The sequence below is a fragment of the Sapajus apella genome, unplaced genomic scaffold (genome assembly GCF_009761245.1).
Source record: "Sapajus apella isolate SASKATOON/1434 unplaced genomic scaffold, GSC_monkey_1.0 scaffold110, whole genome shotgun sequence".
Lineage (NCBI taxonomy): Eukaryota > Metazoa > Chordata > Mammalia > Primates > Cebidae > Sapajus > Sapajus apella.
Genome location: NW_022437050.1, coordinates 4,321,375 through 4,344,920, shown reverse-complemented (window position 1 = coordinate 4,344,920; position 23,546 = coordinate 4,321,375). Strand labels below are relative to the sequence as shown.

The window sequence follows — 23,546 nt, the reverse complement described above, 5'->3', positions numbered from 1 at the left end:
TCTAGAGTTTTGCACTTCCAGTTTTGATGTTTGTATCTTGCTCCCTAGAAAAAAATCGCAGAACCATTACAGCTTTCAGACTTCCCAGATGGTCATGCAGGTCTAATACCAAGGTGAGCTAGGCAATTCCCAGCTCGCATTTTTATGATTCTGTAAAACTACACAAAATAATATCTTCAGTGTCCACCTCAAAAAGCTGCACTTGCTAGCTGATTATTCCTCGGCAAGATAACAGTTTACACTGACAAGCAGAGGTCACAGGGTTTCTTAGATCATCCTCAGACCCTCTCAGCCAAACATAGAGATATACTAGACTTGAAGGAACTAATTTTGTGCTAAAGAGCATATTCTTCAAGATCATAAAAGGCGAAGGGGTGCAGGCAGGATAATCACCTGAAATAACAAAGAATCACAGGGAGAGACTATTGCTAAGAACTCACTAATTAGAACCCATACAGAAAGAATCTACATCTTCAGATAAATTTCTGGTATCTATTATTTCTGATATAAATTCCATTTCTTTACATCTCAGACACAAAGTGTTCTTGGAAAAGTGGGGAATACAGCACTTTGGATTTGGTAATGGCCTTCAGCATTATTAAATGGCCTTTCACTTTAACAGACACTCTACCTGATTTTCTCCAGGCTTGATTTAATATTCTCAAACACATTGTAAAGATCTACAATTTTAATTACCTTCTGTAATTGCCTTCTATAAGAGCCAAAAGAACATCATTTACAATGAATAGTAATAAAACATTATGACTAAGTGGTAAAGATGGAACAGAACTGTTATCAAAATGTGACCAATCGTTAGGTTATATTCACAACAGTGGCAGCCAGATTAAGAAATTACAACATGATTTTAAAAATCAAAAACCATTCTACAATATAAGTAATCTCAGTAAGTAAAATGGTGAAAGTCTCCTTGGGGAAAAGACAAACCTGGATTCAAAACAAACCCATGTAATCAACTGCATAAGATTATGGAAATAATTTGTTGCCTCATCTGCAAAATGGGGATAATACTGACCTTATGGCTTCTTGTTTGTTAAAAAATGGTGTTTAAATGGTGGTTATTATGATTATTATATTAGTATTTTTAAGAGACAGGGTGTTGCTCTGTTGCCCAGGCTGGAGTACAGTGGTGCGATCTCAGCTCACTGTAGCCTTGACCTCCCTGGATCAAGTGATCCTCCTACCTCAGCCTTCTGAGCAGCTGGGAACACAGATATGCACCACCACACCTGGCATATATATATATATATATGTAAAGACAGAGTCTCCCTGTGTTGCCCAGATTGGCCTTGAACTCCTGGGCTCAAGCGATGCTCCTGCCTCAGCTTCCCGGAGCACTGGGCATGAGCCAACATGCCTGGCTGATTGGTTTTTTTTAAATGAGATATAATATTTACATACTGGGCATACGTAGACATCCAATGAACAGCTGTTGTTACTAGTACTACAATAAGCCTTCATTATGCTTTGGACCAAATCACATCTTTCTGTCTTTAAAGTTGGAAATTTTAGTTAACCCATGAATTACTCAGCCTACCCTCAGCATAAATACCATTTTATTATTTAAGAGATGGGTTCTACTCTAGATGCTCCCTCTGAATCAGAAAATAATATATTCTCATTTTTCTGAAAGAGGAGATATGAAAAGGCAATTTAGCTTAGCAACTCACACAATCTGGATTTTGAAAACCTTAAAGATTCTGAAGGAAGAGAAATTAAACAGGTGTTTCTTAATTAGCAGTTTCAGAATACTGAGCTCATTCGTAAAAGAAAAAATCGTACTGAGAAGGTACGAGTAGAAGCATTTAGTCTAGAAAGTAACTAAAATAACTGAACCCTAGGAAATTCACCAGAATCATCGCTATATTCAACTACTGCGTAAACACAGTTTTTCTAAGAAAACTACATTTATAGGTAGCAACTTGTTCTGCGTGGTCTTATCTCAGCCAATAATGATTACTTTGCCTAGGATTTCTGCAGACAAGCTGTGTAATAGATGTTGTTAGAGACTGTACAATGATTGCAGAAAAAATTCAATTTTCCATCCCCCTTGTTTATGCCCTCCAAAAACTCCTTGTCTTTCATATTAATTACAATGACAAGGAGAGTAGACAACTTCAATGACTGTAATATCTACAGTGATCAGAGCTAGAAAGAAAACTCATAAGTTATAATCTTGGGTCATTCTCAATATATTACATACTTGGAAATGTTATATTTACATACTATGACTCTACAAGGAAATTATCATCAATTCCCTATAAACTGAAATCAGGTACTGGCTGCTGGCTAAGTCTAAGAAATTAGGTCCCAAAGTCAAAGGTAAAAATTACTAGGCCAGGCGCAATGGCTCACTCCTATAATCCCAGCACTTTAGTAGGCTGAGAAAGGAGGATCTCTTGAGCCCCAGAGTTCAAGACCAGCATGGGCAACATGGGGAGATCCTGTCTCCACAAAAAATTTTTAAAAATTAGCCAAGTGTGGTGGTGCACACCTGTAGTCCCAGCTACTTGGGAGGCTGGGGTGGGAGGAATCACTTGAGACCAGAAAGTTGAGACTGTAGTGAGCCATGATTGTGTCATTGAACTGCAGCCTGGGCAACAGAAAGAGATCCTGCCTCAAAAAAAATAAATAAACAAAAAAGGAGTTAACTTTAAGTTCTAGCCCCCAAACTGCCAAAATTAAAGAACTCTTATGCTTAAATATCTGAATATAATAATTTAAATTGAGACATTTAACAAGGGGACAGAGGGAAGGTAGATTGGAGGAATTACTAATGCTGAGTTATACAGAGGAGTTTGTAAAAAATCTGGTTAGGCAAATCACTACTGAATGATAATTTTTGTCTTTCAATAATCGCAGCATAATTGGGAGAAGTAAATGAATACTCATGGTCCCTCTACTGAATCCAACTGGTCAGTTCTGCTTGGTTATTCAGTTCTCCAAGTGCTGCCTTACTCCGTGGGTAAAGTTTACTCACTGCTAAATCTGTCACCACAGTTTGATATCAGTATCTGGGAATTAGGGAGTGTAATCACGCACATCAGTCTTAATAAATCCAGCGGGACAGATCATGTCTTACTTTATATCCTATGTGCTGCCTAATGCATTACTGATAACAAAACAACCTCTTTGTTATGAGAAATTGTGACATTGTTATGATGCTCCATTCATAAGCACTGACTCCAGGGCATCTGTCACTGCACCCTTAAGCCAAACCTGTGTGCTGTCCACCCAAGCATGCCTCATTAGGGTTGCAAGAGGGGGCCAGCCTCAAAACTGCTGGGCCACAGCATACTGCTATTCCTTGGATTGAATGTTTATTGGGAGTGGTTTTGGTATCAGAACAGAAGGCCTCCTTTTTTTTAAATCAGAACCAGGCTCCTCTGAGGTCTGCATGTACAGAGCTCTTTGCAGAGAGCTTCCCTGCTGGACAGCCACCTCCCTCCAAGTTTTGCCTTCTCCTTGGGCTTCTCTCTCTTGGACACATTTGGATACTACGGGCACACCCAGCCACCATGGTATATGCTGTTCTGCTTTTATAGGAGAAACAAGGGTTTTGGGAAGGGGACAAATAAACTTTGGCTTGAATCCTCAACTTCCCATTAACTATTCTTGAGGTCAATAACCTCACCTCCTAAAGCCTCAGTGTCTTCAGCTGTGAAACAGAGTTGATTGTTAACCCACAGGGCTGTCATGGAATTTAAAAAGGAAAATATGGCCGGCGGTGGTGGCTCACGCCCATAATCCCAGCACTTTCGGAGGCCGAGGCAGGTGGATCACGAGGTCAAGAGAGAGAGACCATCCTGGTCAACATGGTGAAACCCCATCTCTACCAAAAATGCAAAAAAAATTAGCTGGGCACGGTGGCGCACGCCTGTAGTCCCAGCTACTCAGGAGGCTGAGGCAAGAGAATTGTTTGAACCCAGAAGGCGGAGGTTGCGGTGAGCCGAGATCGTGCCATTGCACTCCAGCCTGGTTAACAAGAGCAAAACTCCGTCTCAAAAAAAGTAAAATATATGTGACAACATCTGTCAGGTCTCAAGAAATGTTAGGGCCTTCTATCTATGTCTGTCCTTGGAGGATCATCAACAGTACTCTTATTTATAAATTATTATCAGATCTGCATATAGCTTGAAACAGTTGTTGTTCCTAGATCACCTAAAAGAATTTTGTAAAACTGTGTATCTTTCCCACATCTTGACATCTAAAATTTGTCATTTTTTTAGTTATTTTTCATTATGAAAATAATGAAAATTATAAAATGAAAAATTATAAAAATATATTCATAATTTTTCATTATTTTATTATTTTACATAATAAATTTGAAGGACTGAAAAGAATTTCTAGTATATTCTAATGTTTAATATTTCAGTATATTTTAATAAAACTACTGCAACACATATGTATTCAAAGAATCTAAATATTTGATAAGCAGGTCTAAAGATTTGATACACAGTATCACCCATTTAAAAAACACATGAACAAGCTCTAAGTTTTAATAGGAAGAAATTGTATAACATTCCTTTTCTTTCTTCTTTGTATTTCCATCTTACACCCCCACAGAATTGTATCCTTTATTCATTACATTTATTGAGTCAAAGTATTTTATTAATTACCTTATAGCTTCTGAAAAAATATGTATATAAATTTAAATTTTGGTAGGGCTCAGTAGCTCACATCTATAATCCCAGTGCTTTAGAAGGCCAAGGGGGGAGGATTATTTAAGGCCAGAATTTGAGACCAGCCTGGGTAACACAGCCAGACTGTTTTAAAAAAAAAAATTAAAAATTAGCTAGGGTTGGGGGTGGTAGCTGTCGCCTGTACTCGCAGCACTTTGGGAGGCCAAGGCAGGTGGATTACAAGGTCAGGAGTTTGAGACCAGCCTGGCCAACATGGTGAAACCCTGTCTCTATTTTAAAAATACAAAAATTAGCTGGGTGTGGTGGTGGGAGCCTATAGTCCCAGCTACTTGGGAGGCTGAGGCAGGAGAATTGCTTGAACCTGGGAGGTGAAGGCTGCAGTGAGCTGAGATTGTGCCACTGCACTCCAGCCTGGGCAACAGAGCAAGACTCTGTCTCAAAAAAAAAAAAAAAATTAGCAAGACATGATGGTTCATAGCTGTAGTCTCAGCTACTCAAGAGGCTGAGGCAGGAGGACTGCGTGAGGCCAGGAGTTTGAGGCTGCAGCAAGCCATGATCTCACCACTGCACTCCTGTCTGTGTGACAGAGTGAAACTCTGTCTAAAAAAAAAAAAAAATTCTTAAAACAATTTTTTTAACCATTACAAATTTTGATGAATAGGTTTTTATATTTTAAAAAACTAGAAATGCATCTCTCAATGACACAGAGAGTAAAGTTTAATTCTAATCTTTTCTTTTTCATCGATAAAATGTTGTTCATATAAAGCAACAGACAAAAATGAAAGAAATTTTGTTAGAGTATCTCTCAATTCTTTACATTCTTTTTAAGTTATATACCAAAAGTCATATAGTAATTTATTCATATATTTATTTTATTATTATTATTTTTCTGAGACAGAGTCTTGATCCATTGCCTGGGCTGGAATGCAGTGGCTCACTACAGCCTTCACCTTCCACGTTTAAGTGATTCTCCTGCCTCAGCCTCCCAAGTAGCTGGGATTACAGGCGCCTGCTACTATGCCTGGCTCATTTTTGTATTCCCAGTAGAGATGGGGTTTCACCACATTGGTTAGGCTGGTCTCGAACTCCTGACCTCAGGTGATCCGTCCACCTTGGCCTCCCAAAGTTCTGGGATTACAAGCATGAGCCAATGTGCCCTACTGTCATACAGTGATTTATTAGTTAGGACAGACATGTTTTGTTCTAATAACAAACCCTGAAATCTCAGTGCCAACCATACAAAGGTTTGTTTCTTACTCATAATGAGTCCAGTTCTGCTTGGGTGGCCCTCCTGGGCTATTCTTCACACATACTGATTAAAATATCCAGACAGCTTCCATCTTGTGGTTCAATATGTGGCCTGGCCATGGTTGTCCCAAAGGGGAAGGGAGATCATGAAGGTAACACTCTGGCTTTTAAACACATTGCCTGAAAGCGATACTGTATCCCACTCACATGGCCCCCCACCTGCAAAGGGGCTAGAAATCTCTTCCTGCCCTAAGAACATATGGACTGTGTTACAGTTAGCAATGATTATGTTATTTGTAATGAAGTGTCAGCTGACAACACACATAGGACCTACCTCATTTTGCAGACAGCAAAAGATTGAAAACACCTGATTTACAAAATGATTTATTTCCCAATTATTAGAGTCTTTCACTTTCTCAATTCTGCCACTGATGTTTAGAATTCTCCCTTTGTTTGGCACCTGGGCATTTATATCCTCAGATAATTGCCCATGTTAAAGATTCAGGATGTGTAAGAAATGAACCTTCCATCTTATTCAGAAAGAAATGAGCAGTTGTGAAAAGCAAAATTTGACCTCAGGCATCCTCAGATCCAGTTTTAGAATGTGAATATGAAAGGACAGAAAAGAGGTTCCCTGGAAATTTTACATGCCTGCCTATGCCTTGGAAATCTGTATGTATCCTGGGTGATACTCATAGACCAGTGATTACTGCTTTGGGAAACCGGGGCTATTGGGCTACCCCAAGTTTGTTCAAACGTTGAGGGCAAATGATCATAGCTTAACCTGATTTCCTAAGATTTAGCAACAGTGAAATCAGGTAGAAATAAATCTCACAGGGGAAAAGAAGACACCTTGGGATGAGAAGAGATGGGAATAAGGTGAAGGAAGCATGAGTGGGTAATAGAAACGACCCAGTTTTGCCTTGTTGGGTGGGGAGAGAATGATGTCTTTGCTGTGGTTACTGAAGTCTTGCTGGCAGTCACCAGCTACATTCCTCTTCTAAAACTCATTCCCCAATCCATCCGTTGGGGCTCAGAAAAAATTAGACCTGGTGTTTTCACTTATGTTTTTTCACCAAAAGCACAAGAAAGAGACAAGTTTAAATGCTATTTTTTATGCAGGTTGAGTCTGTTAGTTGGATGGCCCCCTATGACACTCTGTACACAAGCTATCCCAAGGAGAGTTCTGAAAATTCTCATTGTCAGAGAAGTTAACAGGCTGTGCATGCCCTATGGTTCACCTTTGCCTAGAATGGTGGATTTATGTCCTTGTGTGTTTAGTTTTATCTAAACTGACTCTCACAAAGTGGACAACTGAAGTCAAAGGCATTCCTAGGAAGAAACCACAGATCTGAGTCACTTACAACACCAGTACCATCAGATGACAACAAACTGCAGCGGGGACACTTGTGTCGTTAGAAGCCATATCACCAGGAAAAACAATTCTCTGTAACCAGATGTCATAAGAAGTTTTCCAAAAAACTAAATTATATCAAGAAAATCAAGTACAATATGGATTTCCGTTCATGAAGTGCATATTGCACCATGAGGCATCAAGTAAAGATGGAAGGAAACTTTCATGATTAGCACTGCTGATTCCCTTTGTCTCTTCTGTCTGATGGTTAATGCTTAGAATTGATAAGTAACTAGGCGTTCATGCATAAGGGATGTTAGATATAGTGAATTCCAAGTTTCTTTTCAAAGAATCAGTACGTCAGTATGTTCAGCTCTCTCATTCTTTAATTCTCCATTTTAAGGTTTAACTTCCTGGTTCTCTGTGCCCCCTTGCCTCTAGTTTCGGTAAACAACTTTCCCACCAGTTCTAATCAGTAGTTTACATCTTTTCCCCTGATCACCAGCTTTGACCTGAGTCACCCCTGGTCACCTGCTCTGACCTGTTCCTAACCATCATTCCTGCCAAACTACCCACCCCACCACTCTGGATCGTACCCCTGCTATCTTTAAAATAGCCAATTGGAATTAGCTTAGCCTCTGCAGTCTAACCCTAGCCAACAGGGGAACGACACAGCAGTAGGGGCTACTTACATCAGGAATAAGAACCCCTTCCCCTCCCTTGTCCAGGTTTGTGCTCACCATTGCTCCATCTGTGAAACGTACCCTTGCCTTGCTGAGGAAATTTATATTCAAGTGCTACTTCTTTTGCAGCACCAAAAATGTACATATAACATGGGAAATGCTGAAGGCTTATTTCTTGATGGTGTGTTTACGGAAAAGTGTTAGAGACCATGGCCTAGACTTAGTTCTGTCTAACACCAAGCTCAGGAGGCCCAGGGCCAGAGTATGCCTCACTCTTCACTCTGTACAGCTGGTTCAATGCATGGCTAAATAATTAAACTCATGATTTTACTATAAAATACACATTTCTTTATGTTTCTGAAAATTCTGGCAGTAAAATATCATACAACCTATAAAGCTATGATTGGTTCTAACTTGCTCATTTGTGATGTGAGGCTAGGCCCCAGGCTGATTTTTAGTAATATTTCAAACAGTTCTTATTGTTTTAGGAACCCAAGCCATGTTAAAGTCCATCTGGAAGGCTTCTGCCTTTAATGTTAAAGGTACAAGGAAAATAGGAGAGAGTTTTGTCCGGGGAACACAAAAGCCATGTTTTACAAGGCAGTCCTTTCAAATGACTGTTCATAGACATGATTCTCAGGAATCCACTTTCAACTACTAAACCTATATGAGGTCTGCAGTTAAATTAGCATTATAGAGGACAAAAAAATGTTAAGTGGTCTTCAGAATTAAAAGCAAGGGTTTGTCAGCCTGAAGGAGGATCAGCTGAAATGATATCCTATCTGCAAATGTTTGAAGAGGAGACATTAAGATGAAAGAGGGGAAAAAAACAGGAAGGAGAGAGGAAATCATTCCTTTTTTAATCCAAGCTTCATCCCTAGTAGAGAATCTCATTACACCGGACATTTTGAATATTGGATCAGAACTGATGATGTGTCTAAGGTATGTACAATGGCATTTAAACAATGATTGATTCATCACTGTATAGAATTCATCTCATCTCCTAACTCTATGCTTTTTTTTTTTTAAAGGAAGAAACTCCTATTCACATATTAATTTGGTTCAGAAGTTCTATTCCACAAAGTTTAACGCAATGTAAAATCTTCAAAGCAAAAGCCAAAAATAGGTTGACAGGTTCATAAAGCTTGCCTGGGTCTGACCTCAGAACAGAAGCATCTATTCTGAGCCATGCCCAGCCCCTTCTTTTTCTGGTGTGCACCTGAGCTGTGGGAGCTGGCTATGAAAAATTCATGTAGGACGCTTCAACAGTCCCACCTATGTCCTTAACATCTGCTGGCTTCACATCACATTAAAACTTCAAAGTGGATCCACCCCTGGGATGGCAGCAAGCTCTCACCAGGGAAGCAGGGTGGAGAGTTCAGAGAAGTCCTCTCCTTCCCTACAGGAATATCAGTACAGAACATGCAGGAATTTATCTTCTTAACCATGCAAAAGGGGAGATATGTTAAGAGATAATAATGCCATCTACTAAATATGCACAAAACAGCAGGCGGTATCATTATGGGACTGCATCTCACTTCTAACAGTCATGCTTTTTTTTCAAAAAATATTTATTTAAATCTAAAACCTCTTTATCTTTTGCTTCCCATAAGCTTCAAGTGTAGCAACAGTATTTAGTAATTGAAAAGGTGAAGATGTTTTTGAACTCTCAAGTACAAGGTTGTTGATGAAAATGTATTATGTCCTCCTGTTAGCTGGGTGACAGCGCATCACTTATTTAGATGTTTTGAGACAGGGACAGACCTGGATGCTGCTCCCCTCCAACACAGTGCTGTCCTCGAGGAAGAAATGGATTCTTACTACAACGGCAAACAAGAGGTGGGGCTGCATGACACTCCAATTTTAAACTAATTACAGCACAATCCACCAGGAATTTAATTACCAGGACCCGATCATCCCCATGGGGTTATTTATCTTCGTTAAATGACAATTGGCTGTAATACCTTCTGATTTTTCAGAAATGCTGGCTGGAAAGTTTTTAAAAAATTTTCATCAATCTTGTTTGGTGTTTCCACAAAAGCCTACATCAGAAGAAAAAGATGTCTAAGTCTGCAGAACACACTCTCTCTTACTACCACTATGAATAGGTCTTGAGAATATCTAATTTCATAATAAATCTGGTGAGGAGTCGCATCCTTCAATACTTCATGGTCTCACCAGGAGTAGGGCGGCCAGGTCCTGAACTGCAGTGTTCATTGCTTAGACCACTCACTGCATTCCAGAAAGAAGCACGATTTAAACAATTCTGGGGGCTTCTACAGATTAATCAGAACTTCTGACTTTTAGAGGTTTTCAAAATAAAACTTTTAGCACACACACAAAAAAAGTATAATTGGTTGCCATTTAACATTTAGCTAAATCCAATACGTCAACAAGAAGGTTCTCCTAAGAATTAAAACAAGGCAGTTTCTGCAACCTCCTTACTTCTCCCATTTTACCTGGCCCTGATAAAAAGCAAAGAATTCATAAAGGAACAAAATGTAGGTTTTTCTCCTAAGATTTAAAATAAGTCCATATATCTCACTTTTTACACATTTTTACCTGGTGCCAATGAAAAGTTAAAAATATACATACAAAGGAACAAAATGCAAGCCAGTTAATTATAATATTTATGAGCAGCTTTCAATATACTTTTTGGTCAGGGTAGAAACTGAAATTACTGAAAAAAATTTACATATTCCAATTATCTAAAGCCATGGTATTGCATTAGTATGGCAGTTTGCAAATTTACTGTATTAGTTTTATTTTCTGCTGGCCCTTACAGAGGAGGCAGGTAGGCAAGTACTAGGTAAGGACTGTTTTATAACTTTGTCATGTTAACCACAATTGTTGTCGAAAAATTTTTTTCCCTCTTCTAACAGAGGAAGGCCAACTTCCTTGTTTCTGATGCAGAATTTCACCCTCTTTGGCCCATTATTATCCTGGTAGTTACATTACAATTGAGTACAAAATCGTATTTGAAAAACAGGATAAATGACTCTACTTGTAAAGTTTGGAATCATTAAAATAGCAACAATGTATTTGATAATACAATTTCCATTCTTTATCATCACCATTGGAAACATCATAATAAATCATCCTTATTTCTACTGTAAATTCCTGATGCAGACAGTCCTTTCGCTCGCAGTACAGCATGCGCTGGGTCTTGTGAACCCCACACCTAATCCATGTGCATAATTCTCCATGGCATCACAAAGGCCCCACTCATCCTAAATCTGTCATAGACTACGTTCTGGAGAGCAAGATTCAATTCTTTAAATTAAGGAGCTAAAGGCAGGACGACAGCACATCATGGCCACTTAGGACCAATTAGGTAGGCATGTGAGAGCCCACTCAGTTAATTCCCACAGAAGCCCGCACCCAGAGTTTGCTATAAAGATTCACCCAGGAAATTCTACTGGGCCTAAGGCAATTGTACCCCTCCAGGGCCATGTGAGGCAAATACTATCATTCCATCCTACGTACTTACTTTTTTTTTGAGATGGAGTTTCACTGGTGTGATCTTGGCTCACTGCAACCTCCACCTCCCGGGTTCAAGCAATTCTCCTATCTCAGCCTCCCGAGTAGCTGGGATTATAGACACCCGCCACCATGCCCAGCTAATTTTGTATTTTTCATAGAGATGGGGTTTCCCCATATTGGCTAGGCTGGTCTCGAACTCCTGACCTCAGGTGATCCGACTGCCTTAGTCTCCCAAATTTCTGGGATTACAGGCGTGAGCTACCATGCCCAGCCCCACATACTTTTCAAACCACTTGCAGGGGGAAATCATTCCTTTAAGATGCTTTCTTAAAAGATGAAATCCACTACTATACAAATGAATCAATATAATTCACTCTTATATGATATGATCATAATATTTTGAAATTTACCATCCGCCATCACTAGTTTCAACCCTATTTTCTCAACCACATGACAATTTCATTTCATACCATGAAGCTTCATGCTGCAAACATTTGACGACAAGTCTTCTGATATGGATATCTGAATCTAGTTTAATTCAGACTTCTTGCTTTGGGTGATTTTCCCTTCTTTAGCAATTAACTCTTGCTGGTAGAATTTAAAGGCCAAACATGTAAAACTAATTTTGCTCAAACTAATGTCCCCTCAAATAAAATATACAAATACCCATGATTTTTGTGCATTCTCTTCAAGAATCAGGCTTTTAGTTAAATTAGGTGGAAAAAAATGATCAACCGATTATGCTTAAATACTGCTAACTTTGGTACAACTTAATATGTAGAATTTCTCAAGGATTTTCTTTTAGATTAAAAGAATATAATCTGTCCCTAATTTAGTCCTAATTTAGGTTCATGGATACAATTCATTTAAATTGAAAGATTTTTTGTTGTTAGGAGCAATATGCATTGACTGTGTATAAAAAGCAAATACTTTCTTTAAATTCCCAAAACAAATAATATCTGGCATTCAGAAGTATAAGTTAGATTCACATTTTTCTGCATATCATTTCAAAGAAAACAACAGCCCTAAAGCTCTCCAAACTATTGGCATTGGATCAATATTAAATCATAACTATTATGCTAGAGAGATAAAATGTATTGCAGTGGTTATTAATTAAAGCAAGATTTTATTGCTTTCAGAATTACCATTTGGGATTTCAAAACTCACTTGCTATGCTCAAATGAATGAATGGGCTTGTCTTGTTTTCTCCATTCTTCTCATTCACAGCCTGCACGTAGTATGCCCCAGTGTCACTAGGTGTTGTGGCAAGGATCACCAGCTGATTCTCCAACGTGATGGCTCTGTTTCAGAAAAGAGGAGGACAGTGTCAAAGCTATTCCAGGGAACTTACTTGTAAGACAAAATTAATTAGGCCAACTCTAAAGGAATGACTAGAGTTTAAAAGAAGAGCTGGAAGGGCAAAAACAATACACAGGTTGACTTTAAGACCACGACAATTGCGGAGAGAGCCTCTTCTGATGCAGCTGGCACACTGCGGCCCTAGTGTCTCAGCCTACTGGTGCTCCACTCATCCTGATTCTCATTCATCCTGATTCCAGCACTTGACTGTGAAGAAGACAATGTTATGGAACACATACATTCAGACTTTATTAAAACTCAGAAGTTCCTCTGAGTATGCATAACATGATCAGCTAGAAGAAATCCCTTCAATTAGAAGGCTGGACCACCACAACCTTGACCCAAGGCAAGTGAATTTATTGTGGTTTTCTCCACCTTAGGGGAGCTTCATCAGAGCCTTTGTGTATGGATGTCTGTGCTTGTGCATAGAAGGTAAGTTGTCAATGGGCATGGTGCTGCCCCCCTTCAACTTCAATTCTCCCATAATTATCAACTCCAGGCCACGTGGTTTTCACCTATACTATCTCCCCATGTCTTAGAAGTGCAAAGGACAAGTAAATGGTCTCCAAGACCTTCTCATTCATCCTGATTCTAGTGGGAAAGGACACTCTGAGACTCGTTTAAAGCACCCGCCCTTTCTCTGAGCCACTGAGGCTCACAGAAGTTAAGTCGCTTGTCCCAGCTAACACAGCAACTTAATACCAGAGGAGGACTAGGTCTTCTCACATGCAGATTAATACTCATCTAATCATACCATAGAAAGACTCTCATTATACTATTTTTTTAAAAGAATAAAAACATTAAAGATCCAACTTCCATGCATCCAAAGAACTTTGATTTGAAATGGATGTCTTATGGTATCAGAATTATGCTATAATTCTGTATTCTTTTTGCCAGTTAAAGAGGTGAATGAGGGAGGTAAAATTTGTTTAAAAAATATGAATGTGAGTAAACTATTCCTTGGCTAGTAAATTTGGCACAGAAGGTAAGATGCATTCTGAGCACCAAAATATCATTTAGTCTAAGCTCTTATTTCAAAAACATGAGAAATATCTTGGGACTCTAGAGTGAGTTTTGTTACCCACCACAGTTGTGTTACTCTATAGGGAATCATTACAGCACTCTCAGATTCAGATAATCTAACATCTTTATTCTGCTAACATTAGAAGCAAGCAAAATGAGTAACTTCTCATGAGGAATTTTAGCATTATAATAACCCTTTTTCTTCCTGCTACCTTTTGCAGAGCTTTTTCAAAAACTCTTGATTTTTATACATTATATAAAATTATCTTAAGCAGTTATTGCTTATTCAGGGTTCCCATAGGATATATTACTGTTTGAGGTCTCTATGACTAACTTACTTCATGTCTCATTTATGAAAACTTCCCTATTAGGAAGTTTTCAATTTTTAGTCCCATAAAAATATTTCAAAAGAGTTTTATTATAAGTATTTATGACTCCTTTATAGATTCTTTTATAGAACCATGGAAATTTTTCCATTTTATTTTAGTATATGTTACACTGGCAGCTAAAATTAAATATGAATATTTACTACACATGAAGTTACACATTTAATAGTACAATTTAAAAACTGAATATAACTTTTTCTTTAACATATGATTTTTATCATAGTAATTTCAAATATGCCTATTATTTCTCAGAATTAAACTTATAAAATGTCCATGAATTTTCTATATTATTTATGGCATTATTTCAAGAGTATTGAAAACAAAAAAGTACATAAAGATAAAAATATTAAAGTTTCCATCTATCTTTAAGCTTTTTTCTTTTAGTTTTTAATTTCTATACAGGTGTATGTCAAAATTCATGAAGAAGAATTGCTACTGCCAAAATGATACCATGAAAATGCTAAATCTTTGGAGAACATGAAGATTAATTTCCCAGAAAACAAGTCTTTGTTCCTATTCAAATCTTTCTGAACAGAGCATTTCTATAAGAGAATGACTTTTCAAAGGAATATAAAACATCTAAAGCCATTCATCTTAATTTTGAATTCTGATAACTGCTGTAAACCTTAAGAAGAAAACCATGTTTAAAAGCAGTAAAGCAGGCGACATGGGCCCATCTGTCTTCTTTCTCAGTGGCCCTGATTTTGTCATGGCAACCATGCCTTTCCCCTGCAATCCAGCCATGCAACAAGAGAGAGCATCAGGTGTGGGTCTTGATGATTTTGCCCCACTTGTTCATGGTGGTGATTTTATGGCCATGAGAGGAAAGACTTTTGCATGAAGCTGATCATGGTGATAGCAAAACAGACAGAATGGAAAGCATGTGAGTCTTTCATGACCTCACAGAGCCAATGAACCAACCCTCCTACAGCCTCTCCTGTCTGCGGACTTCCTAGTTCATGAGGTCAGATACTTCCTGTTTCATCTTGATAAGCTGGGGCTGCCATCACTGGAAGTCAAAACATACTGATACAGATTCACAACAGCACATGCAGTAACATCGTTTTTGGATTTTTTTTAAGTATGTGTTCGCTGCAGTGCAAATCAGTCCTATATATCTGTTTCTACATATGTGCGTGCACATAAAATGTTAACAGTGGTTAGTCTGAATGGTACAATTATAAGCTATTTTCTTTTGATTCTACATTTTAACGAAATATTTTCCAATTTGTCCACAATAAATATCACTTTTGCTATCAGAAGGTAACAAAAAGAACACAGGGGCATGCTAGGCATTATGGTAACAAAGTTGGATACTTTGCCCATAATACGAATTACTTGGCTTTATTATAATATAACTCCAGATTACACATTTAAAACTTACATTGACTTCATAGAAAAATTATATTTGGCCTGAGAGGTTTTCCTTTAACTTGATTGAAACAAATGTATATGTGGCTTTATATCAAATTACTTCCTTAGTCTTCCCCCATCTTTCTACGTTTAAAAATGAAACCTTATAATTTTGACCTCTAATTCCATGGGATAGTAGTAAAGAGAAGGGGGAAAAAATAACTGAGTCCAATATGGGTGAGATGAGCTGCGTGCAGGAGAAAAGACTGATGCATTCATGAAGAACAAGAGAACCCGTCCTGAGGTACCAACAATAAGCATGGGAAGTGTTTTCACAAGAAACCAACCAACCTGTTGTCCTTCATTGCTGAGACTTATGAACAAAATACCTGTGTGGTTCAGTAAAGGAAGATAATTTCCAGTGGGCACTTGCTAGGTGCTTCTGGCCATTCCTCGCTTGATTCTCCAACACTCTCCTGAGGAACTAGGCACAATCATAGTTCTCTATTTCAGAAAAGATGAAACCCATGGCAGAGAGGAACTAGCTGGGGGTCTCTGACCACTAGCATTAAGGTGAATACCTAGACCCAGCTCTTGGGCATGGGGGAGGGAAGGTCACTTTGCTGGGTGTCGACTGGGAAGCTCGCTGCTATGCTTGCATGGCCAGGGGTGTGGTTTTCCCCATGTCACAACAGATCAGCTGCCTTCAGGGATATGACACTGACGTCGTAATCCTAGAAGCACAGGATTTATGGTTGGTGAAAACAGCCCACTGGATACCACATAGGTGCCTGAAGACCAGGAAGGAAGAGTAAGAGTATACATGCACCCTGATCATCATTGGAGCAGAACCAAATAACTGTTTTACTATTTAATCAGAACTACTGGAAGCCCCACTCCCTGCTCAGAGTGGAGAAGACCTGAACCAGAACACACTCTTCATGTCCCATGAGCTCAGACTGGATGTACAGAAGAAAATGGTAACTCCTTTAAAATCCTTTAGATTTGAAATACATTCAGATACACCTTTGTTTTCCCTGTACACAATGATCCTCCAGCATTTAATCACAGAGCCGAACAGTGTATAGTCAATAAAAGTGTGTTAAATTAACGAAGAAAAAGAAGAGAATATACAAGTATTCTTATTTGCATTTTTACTCTGGCTATTCCTTTCTGAGCTTGCACATTTAGGTACCTAGAACCCAAGAAAAAAACAGGAGTAACTTAACCATTTCCTAAATATCTTTGCAGTGCCTACTATGTGTGTTAACACTGCCCAGGGAAGACACACCAGGGAATATGATTGTTGAACACAAGGGGATAGGTTAGTGGCAAGAGTGGTAAAGGTGTAAAGAGATAAATGATGGCAGCATGAAGTGCCAAATGTGTGAAGCCAGTGTGTTCATTTTACAGAGTTTTAGAGGAAAAGTAGATATGCCATATAGGCAGCAAAGTCACCACAAAACAAGCAGGTCCAATCACATCTGTTTCCCTAGTGATAGCTTCTGAAAGTGTAAAAATCTGATGGGGTATCAAATTAGCAAGACAGGCCCAGTTCTCTAGCCTACAAGGTATTAATAGCTCAGGAACAGAACAGCTGCTTCTGCAGGTGACGTGGGAGGAAACGCTATCCCTCCTGACCCATCTACCCAGGCTCCTTCCACTGGAGCTCCAGCCAAGGGCTTCTGCATGGCAGGGCGGCACATCCAACTCCCTCCTGCACTGCCAAGCTGGCCTGGGGCTTCCCTGACTGCTCCCAGTACCATGGCCAACAGTAGCAGCAGAGAGGAGCTTTGGTCGATGGTTAGAAAAGAGGCAGAGAGGCCAGGCGCAGTGGCTCATACCTGTAATCCCAGCACTTTGGGAGGCAGAGGTGGGTGGATCATGAGGTCATGAGTTCGAGACCAACTGGCCAACATGGTGAAACCCCATCTCTACTAAAGACATAAAAAATAGCTGGGTGTTGTGGCATGTGCCTGTAATCCCAGCTACTCAGGAGGCTGAGGCAGGGGAATCACTTGAACCCAGGAGGTAGAGGTTGCAGTGAGCCGAGATCATGGCATTGCACTCCAGCCTGGGTGACAGGTTGAAGACTCTGTCTCAAAAAAGAAAAGAAAAAAGAAAGGAGGCAGAGAGGGACACCTGCCTGGGTGCACATTGTTGGTCTCTGAATTAAAGCCCAAAGAAGACATGAGCTCAGGGCACTTCCATCTTCTCCCGACCCAGCTCGTTGAGCTACCTGGAACCAGAAGTAGGGTGGAACCTCCCTTAAAGTTAAAACCTAAGGTGGTCTGTAGAGAAGACACCTTATTTTTCTACCAGAACAAGATGATCACAGTTGACAGGAAGTAACACCATCAATAACACCATGATATTGTGTGTTAATACAGAGAGGCCCTCAATGGGATCAGGCAACTGTGGCCTGGATGGGGCAATAGAACTGGAACTGCATCTGGGCCTGATTTTGTTCCTGAGGGCTCATCACTTGGCTTTCTTATCTGTAAAATGGGGATAACAATTTCTTTTGTTAAAGGATATTGACAAAGTGCAAATCGGGTAATGAGGTGAATGAGGCTGGCTCAGCAGCTACAAATTCCTTGTTTGCTAAGTATAAATCTGGCTCATCAGGGTGTAGAATGTGATTGGCAAGTAAGAAAACAGTAAATGTCATCAACTGTCCTCTTCCAGGGGCTAAATATCAAATACTTCCTAGAGTTTAAGTTAACAGACTTCTGTACAAACACAGCTAGGTCACTGAATTATCAGATTAGAGTCATAAAACAACCAGAACCGTCTACTACCTAAAACAAAGCACATCTGCTCAAGAGCCTACATGTAATAATTTAGCAAAGAGGCCTAGAAGTAACTTATCTTCAGACGCTTCCACCCAGATGACACAAACATTAAAACCCACTTTATAAGACTTTAATGCTGGAAAATCCTGGCCTTTTCTCAACATGTATTTAAGTGTCATAAATAAAATTGATTCTTTTCCTTTAGGAAAGATGCTGTCTAGTAGGAGGGACAGAAAAGAAATGAAGAGATTACAGGGTAACTGTTGATATAACTGGCGAAGGATTTATTTCATCAGGGACTTTTGCCCAGAAGAAATATATTTCTTATTTATGGCAGTGTTTCTTAAATTTCCTAGCTAATCTTCAAAAGCACTTTAGTCAATTTGTACTTATCCAGGGGTCTTTTTGTTATTTTAACTAATTGATTCAGTGCTAGGCAAAAATAAATGGCCATGCCAAATTTCTTGTGTGGTCATATGGAGAGGAATGGCATGAACGAGGAAAGTTTACACAGAGCCCAGGTTTAGGCAGACACATTTCCAGTCAAGACTTTTTCTGCTAAAATAAGAATTCTAGAAAAAGAAAAAGAAACACGATGTAAGCAAAGTGTGTGGAATACATGTTTTAAGGTCTTTAGATTCTTAAACAGTGGAACGTACCAAGAGTGTAAAATTCACTCAAACTAGAAACCATTAAGAGTGATGACAGAAAGGCGTGTAAAAAGTAGATGAGGACAACTAAAGCTGCTCCAGATGAGGGGCTCCCCATGAGGAATCCTCCTCTCCCCAAGACACTCTGCAAACAGCAGACAGTTCTGAAGTCAGCTCAGTTTATATAGTGATGGAATAAAATGCAATAAATAATTTGGTCAGAAATTAAATAAATCTGGTCATGGCTAAGCAAGACTCAGCAGATACAAGAACATCCCTGGGACGACTGTGCACAGCTGTTGGCATCTGTACCTGTACCCTTTGCCTAGAAGCATTGACCCAGCCATTCCTACTTTGTGGGCTGAGCTGGGAAAGCCTGGGGCTGGTAATTCTCGCTTCCTGACAAGTCAAATGCTTTCTGTATCTCACTTTCTTCAGAACGAGGCACTCAGAAGTCTTTCTTCCCTTGTGCAGATAAAGGGGCACTGGGCAGAAGACTTGACCCTCACTCCATGTGATGCTGCCCACAGAGGATTATGTCTACGTGGCTGGACCAAGCATAAGCAGCAGCTGCTAGGAAGCAGAGGGCTCTTCTTTAAAAGCAAATAATAGCAGAGGAATACTAGAAAATTGCAAGCAGAGTGAATTGCTTTTTGAAATGCTTTCCAGCCACCTTTCCAGTCTGTCACTGCATTTGTTTCTCTTTGAAGGAGCATAATTATTACCAAGGGGTTCCACTCTCGTGTTAGACTCTTTTCGACTGCCGAGTGACAAAGCTGTGCCTGGCAGAGATGAGAGCACCTGCAATGACTATAGCAGACTCACACCACCTCGAGCACAGCTGATCTCAGGGCTATGGTCTAGATTTCTGTACCCTCCAAAATCTCAGGTTGAACTGTAATCCCCAGTTTGGGAGGTGGGGCCAGGTGGGAGGTGACTGGATTAGAATCTTGGGGTGGATTTCTCATGAATGTTTAGCACCATCCCCTTGGTGCTGTCCTCATGACAGTGACTTCTTGTGGGCTCTGGCTATTTAAAAGTGTGTGGCACCTCCCCCTTCCCTCTGTCCCTCCTGCTCCTGTTCTCACCATGTGATGCACCTTCTCCCCCTTTGCCTTCCACCATGATTAGAAGCTTCCTGAGGTCTCCCTAGATGCAAATGCCACCACGCTTCCTATACAGCCTGCAGATCTATGCGCTAATTCAACCCCTTTTCTTTATAAGTACCTGGTCTCAGGTATTCCCTTATAGCAATGCAAGAACAGCCTAATACCTCAGTGATGGTGGATCCTCAGTGCATTACTCAAAACAGCTGGCATACATTTAAAACTCAAAAATCCTTAGCTGCTGTTATTATCTCCATTTTACAGACAGGAAACAGAGGCTATTAGAGATAAAATAATTTTGCCAAAGAAGGTGAAGGATCAAGACTGGGTTACAGTCTTGATCCTCAAACTACAGGGATAGATCTTCATGCTCATGCACAAACTCCATCAACAATGAAGATGAAAATAAATCAATAAGAAAATCCAATTTTTAATGATTTTTCTTCTTTCTTAATGCTACTACAATAGGTATGGCATTTGTGTGTAAACAGAACATCTGTTGGGCTCTCTGCTTTATCAGACAGCCCGCCAGTGCCATCACTCTCTGTGACTATGGACACTGCTCTGGCAAACAAGTGCAGGGAAATGGTCAAACAGCCATCAGGTAGAAACTGATTTATCAGCAAGGCTGGAAGCTCTTTAAAATCCTGGGCCCCTGAACTGGGCTTTCAGGAGGGTTTACTTCACCTATGGTTGACTGCGACATACGTCTCTTTCCAGAGAAGGGCTGCCTCACTGTGCAGGTCGGGCTGGGATCCAGGCCTTGCATTATTTACACTCGTGTTGGGAATTATTCAGAAGGTGCCAGTAAGCAAATCCCACTGAACCATTAGCCACAGTACAGACACTGGTATCTTTTCAGCGTTCTGAGATTTTTCTGTAGAGAATTTCGGAGGGAGTGAAACTGCTGGCTTTGGACATACCTCCCTAGGGATGGAACCTCCATCTGCTCCTCACTCAGCCACCACCTGGAGTTGCTTGTCACTACTCAGAAGGGGCACCATGCTCCCTGTCAACTCTTCTTCTCTACAAAGCTTCTGCTCTGCCCTCCTTGCTGTCACAATGAGGAGGGCGCATTTCATGGGCCTGGAAATTGCTGTGTGCTCTGCACGCACCACCTCACCTAGCCTTCATAGTAATCCCACATGCATTCAAATTCCCTCATAGCAACCAGGAGTTAACACCAAGGTTTGCATCCAGGGACAACTGCATGGAAGTCCCTTCTCTGATACTTCCTAGCCGGGTGACACTGTGACAATGGGCCAGCTCCTTGACTGACAGCACCAATGCTCAGGTCAGACGGGGATAATAATTGCAAATAAATGGATGCAATTATTGTAGTGTTGGTAGGAGATTAAATGAGATATTAAAAGGTGATTGGCACACACAGCTGGCATACACTTAAAACTCAGAAATCCTTAGCTGCTGTTATTATCTCCATTTTACAGACAGGAAACAGAGGCTACTAGAGGTAAAATAATTTTGCCAAAGAAGGTGAAGGATCAAGACTGTAACCCAACCCCCCAGCCCGTGCCCATCCAAATGTATTCTCTCATCAAGTCCCTTAACTGTTGTCTCTGTCACCTCCCTGGCCACAGACCCAGTTAGACACGTGCCCAGGAGAGGAGTCTCTGCAAACCTTCGTTGTGATGCCTTGGTCACCTCTCTCTGTTTCTCTCTCTCTCTCTCTCTGCCTCTGTGTTTGTGTCTCTTTGCCTGTCTCTGTCTCCCCATTTCTCTTAAGTCTCACATCTGATCCCCCCACTGGCTAAGACAGGCCTGGCCTACGGTAGAAAGGATCATTAAACTGGTGACCAAATGCAGGGGTGGACACTACGAACGTTTCAGCTTGAGGAAGCCCTTGGCATTATCATCTACCAGGAGTGCAACTACATCACAGCATGCTGGGTCTCAACAGGGGAGCCCCCACACCACCAAGTTACATAAGTGGGCATTAAGCGCTTCCCCTTCCTATCCTGATAGAACCCTCCTAGGCAGGCGTTCTTTGGTACTGTTCTGGAGGTTATCTTCTCCACTAGGCAGCCGTCAGTCCAGCTAACAAGAGGCAGAGCTGAGGACGGAGTTCCACCCATGAAGACTAAGGAAAACAGTTTCTTTTGGGGATAGGGTAGATTTCTTCTCAAGAGGTATGAACTTTGAACTTTCCCAGGTAAGGCTTTATAAAGCCCTTTGTTTTGAACTTTAGGATGTGTCTAAAATGAGAAAATGAGATGGCAACTTCAGATTTGCCTGGGTGAAATATAAGCTATAAGTAATTCAAAATGGGCCATTTTGAGAAAGTGTAAATATATTGAAAACATTATTAACCACAAGAATACACATGTAAGATACAGGCAGGAAGCAAATTTAGGTAATATCACTCTTAGTTCCCAGACAACCCCACACAAAAATAAAAACAGAAAAAAATGGATAAAAATAGAAAAAAAGGGCAGCAGCTACTCCTTCCAACTGTGTCCATTACTTGCCATGGTTAATGATCATGCAGTTCATTTCCATGACAAACACAACACAATAACATAAAACGTAACTGCTCCATTCATATCCTTGGAGAACTGCAATGGGGTTTGTTAGGTTGTGATGTATTTGCTCTTAGTCCTCGGCCACATTTTTCCACAGGCATTTTAGGCTTGCCACAAGCAGTATGTAATGGGGCATCCTGGTCCAAAATGATTCAAACAAACAGGCGCAAAGTTCTGCGCAGGACCAAGGCCGCAGAAAATTTCTTTGCCAGGGTCTACACAGGTAACGTGGTCTCTGCTGGGTGGAGAAGGCAGGGAAATGTGAATACCACAGAGCTCCGGGGCCCAACTCTTTACCTATCTGTTGGGGCACATGAGCCTTCTCATGGTAGGCAGAATAATGGCCCCCAAAGACATCCATGTCCTAATGTGGACATCTACATCCTAGAGAAATGTTACCTCACATGGCAAAGGGACTTTGCAGATTTGCTGAAGGTAAGGATCTTAAGATGGGAAGATTGTCTTAGATTATTTGGGTCAGTCCCTGTGAGATAAGGTCCTGGGAGTGAGAGAGGAATCAGAAGAGCCAGGGGCAGAGGGAAGGTTTATGCTGCTGGCTTTGAAGATGGAGGGAGGGTTACAAGCCAAGCGCCAAGCATTTGCAGTCTTTCCTTGTCTTTGACCTTAGGGCCTTAGCATGCAGTTTGTGGTAGCAACAGAGATCTACAGAAGGAGGAGGGCCTTGAAAATTCACACTGAAAAGAGAAGCACAGAAACTAGAATAGCTCCATAAAAGAAGGGCGGCAAAGAAACCAGGCCAGCTACGAGGAAGTGACTTGGAAGGAGAAAAAGGGTTTAAAGAGAAGTTTTTTCATTCTCATTAGTTGGGTCATACTTTGACAGACCACTGATGATCTGAATTGCTTTGATAGTATTTCTTCTTTGGATGATGTCTTTCTTGTTTT

At 40.4% G+C, this 23,546-nt stretch overlaps 1 protein-coding gene across 2 annotated transcripts in view; it reads right to left on the bottom strand.

Annotated features, from left to right (window-relative positions):
• Positions 1-23,546, bottom strand: part of SDK1 (sidekick cell adhesion molecule 1) — a 978,776-nt gene that overhangs the window by 417,794 nt on the left and 537,436 nt on the right. For both annotated transcript variants that reach the window (XM_032259651.1, XM_032259652.1), the window contains exon 5: positions 12,597-12,730. In XM_032259651.1, the coding sequence (XP_032115542.1) occupies positions 12,597-12,730 (134 nt within the window). The remainder of the gene's footprint in view (positions 1-12,596; positions 12,731-23,546) is intronic.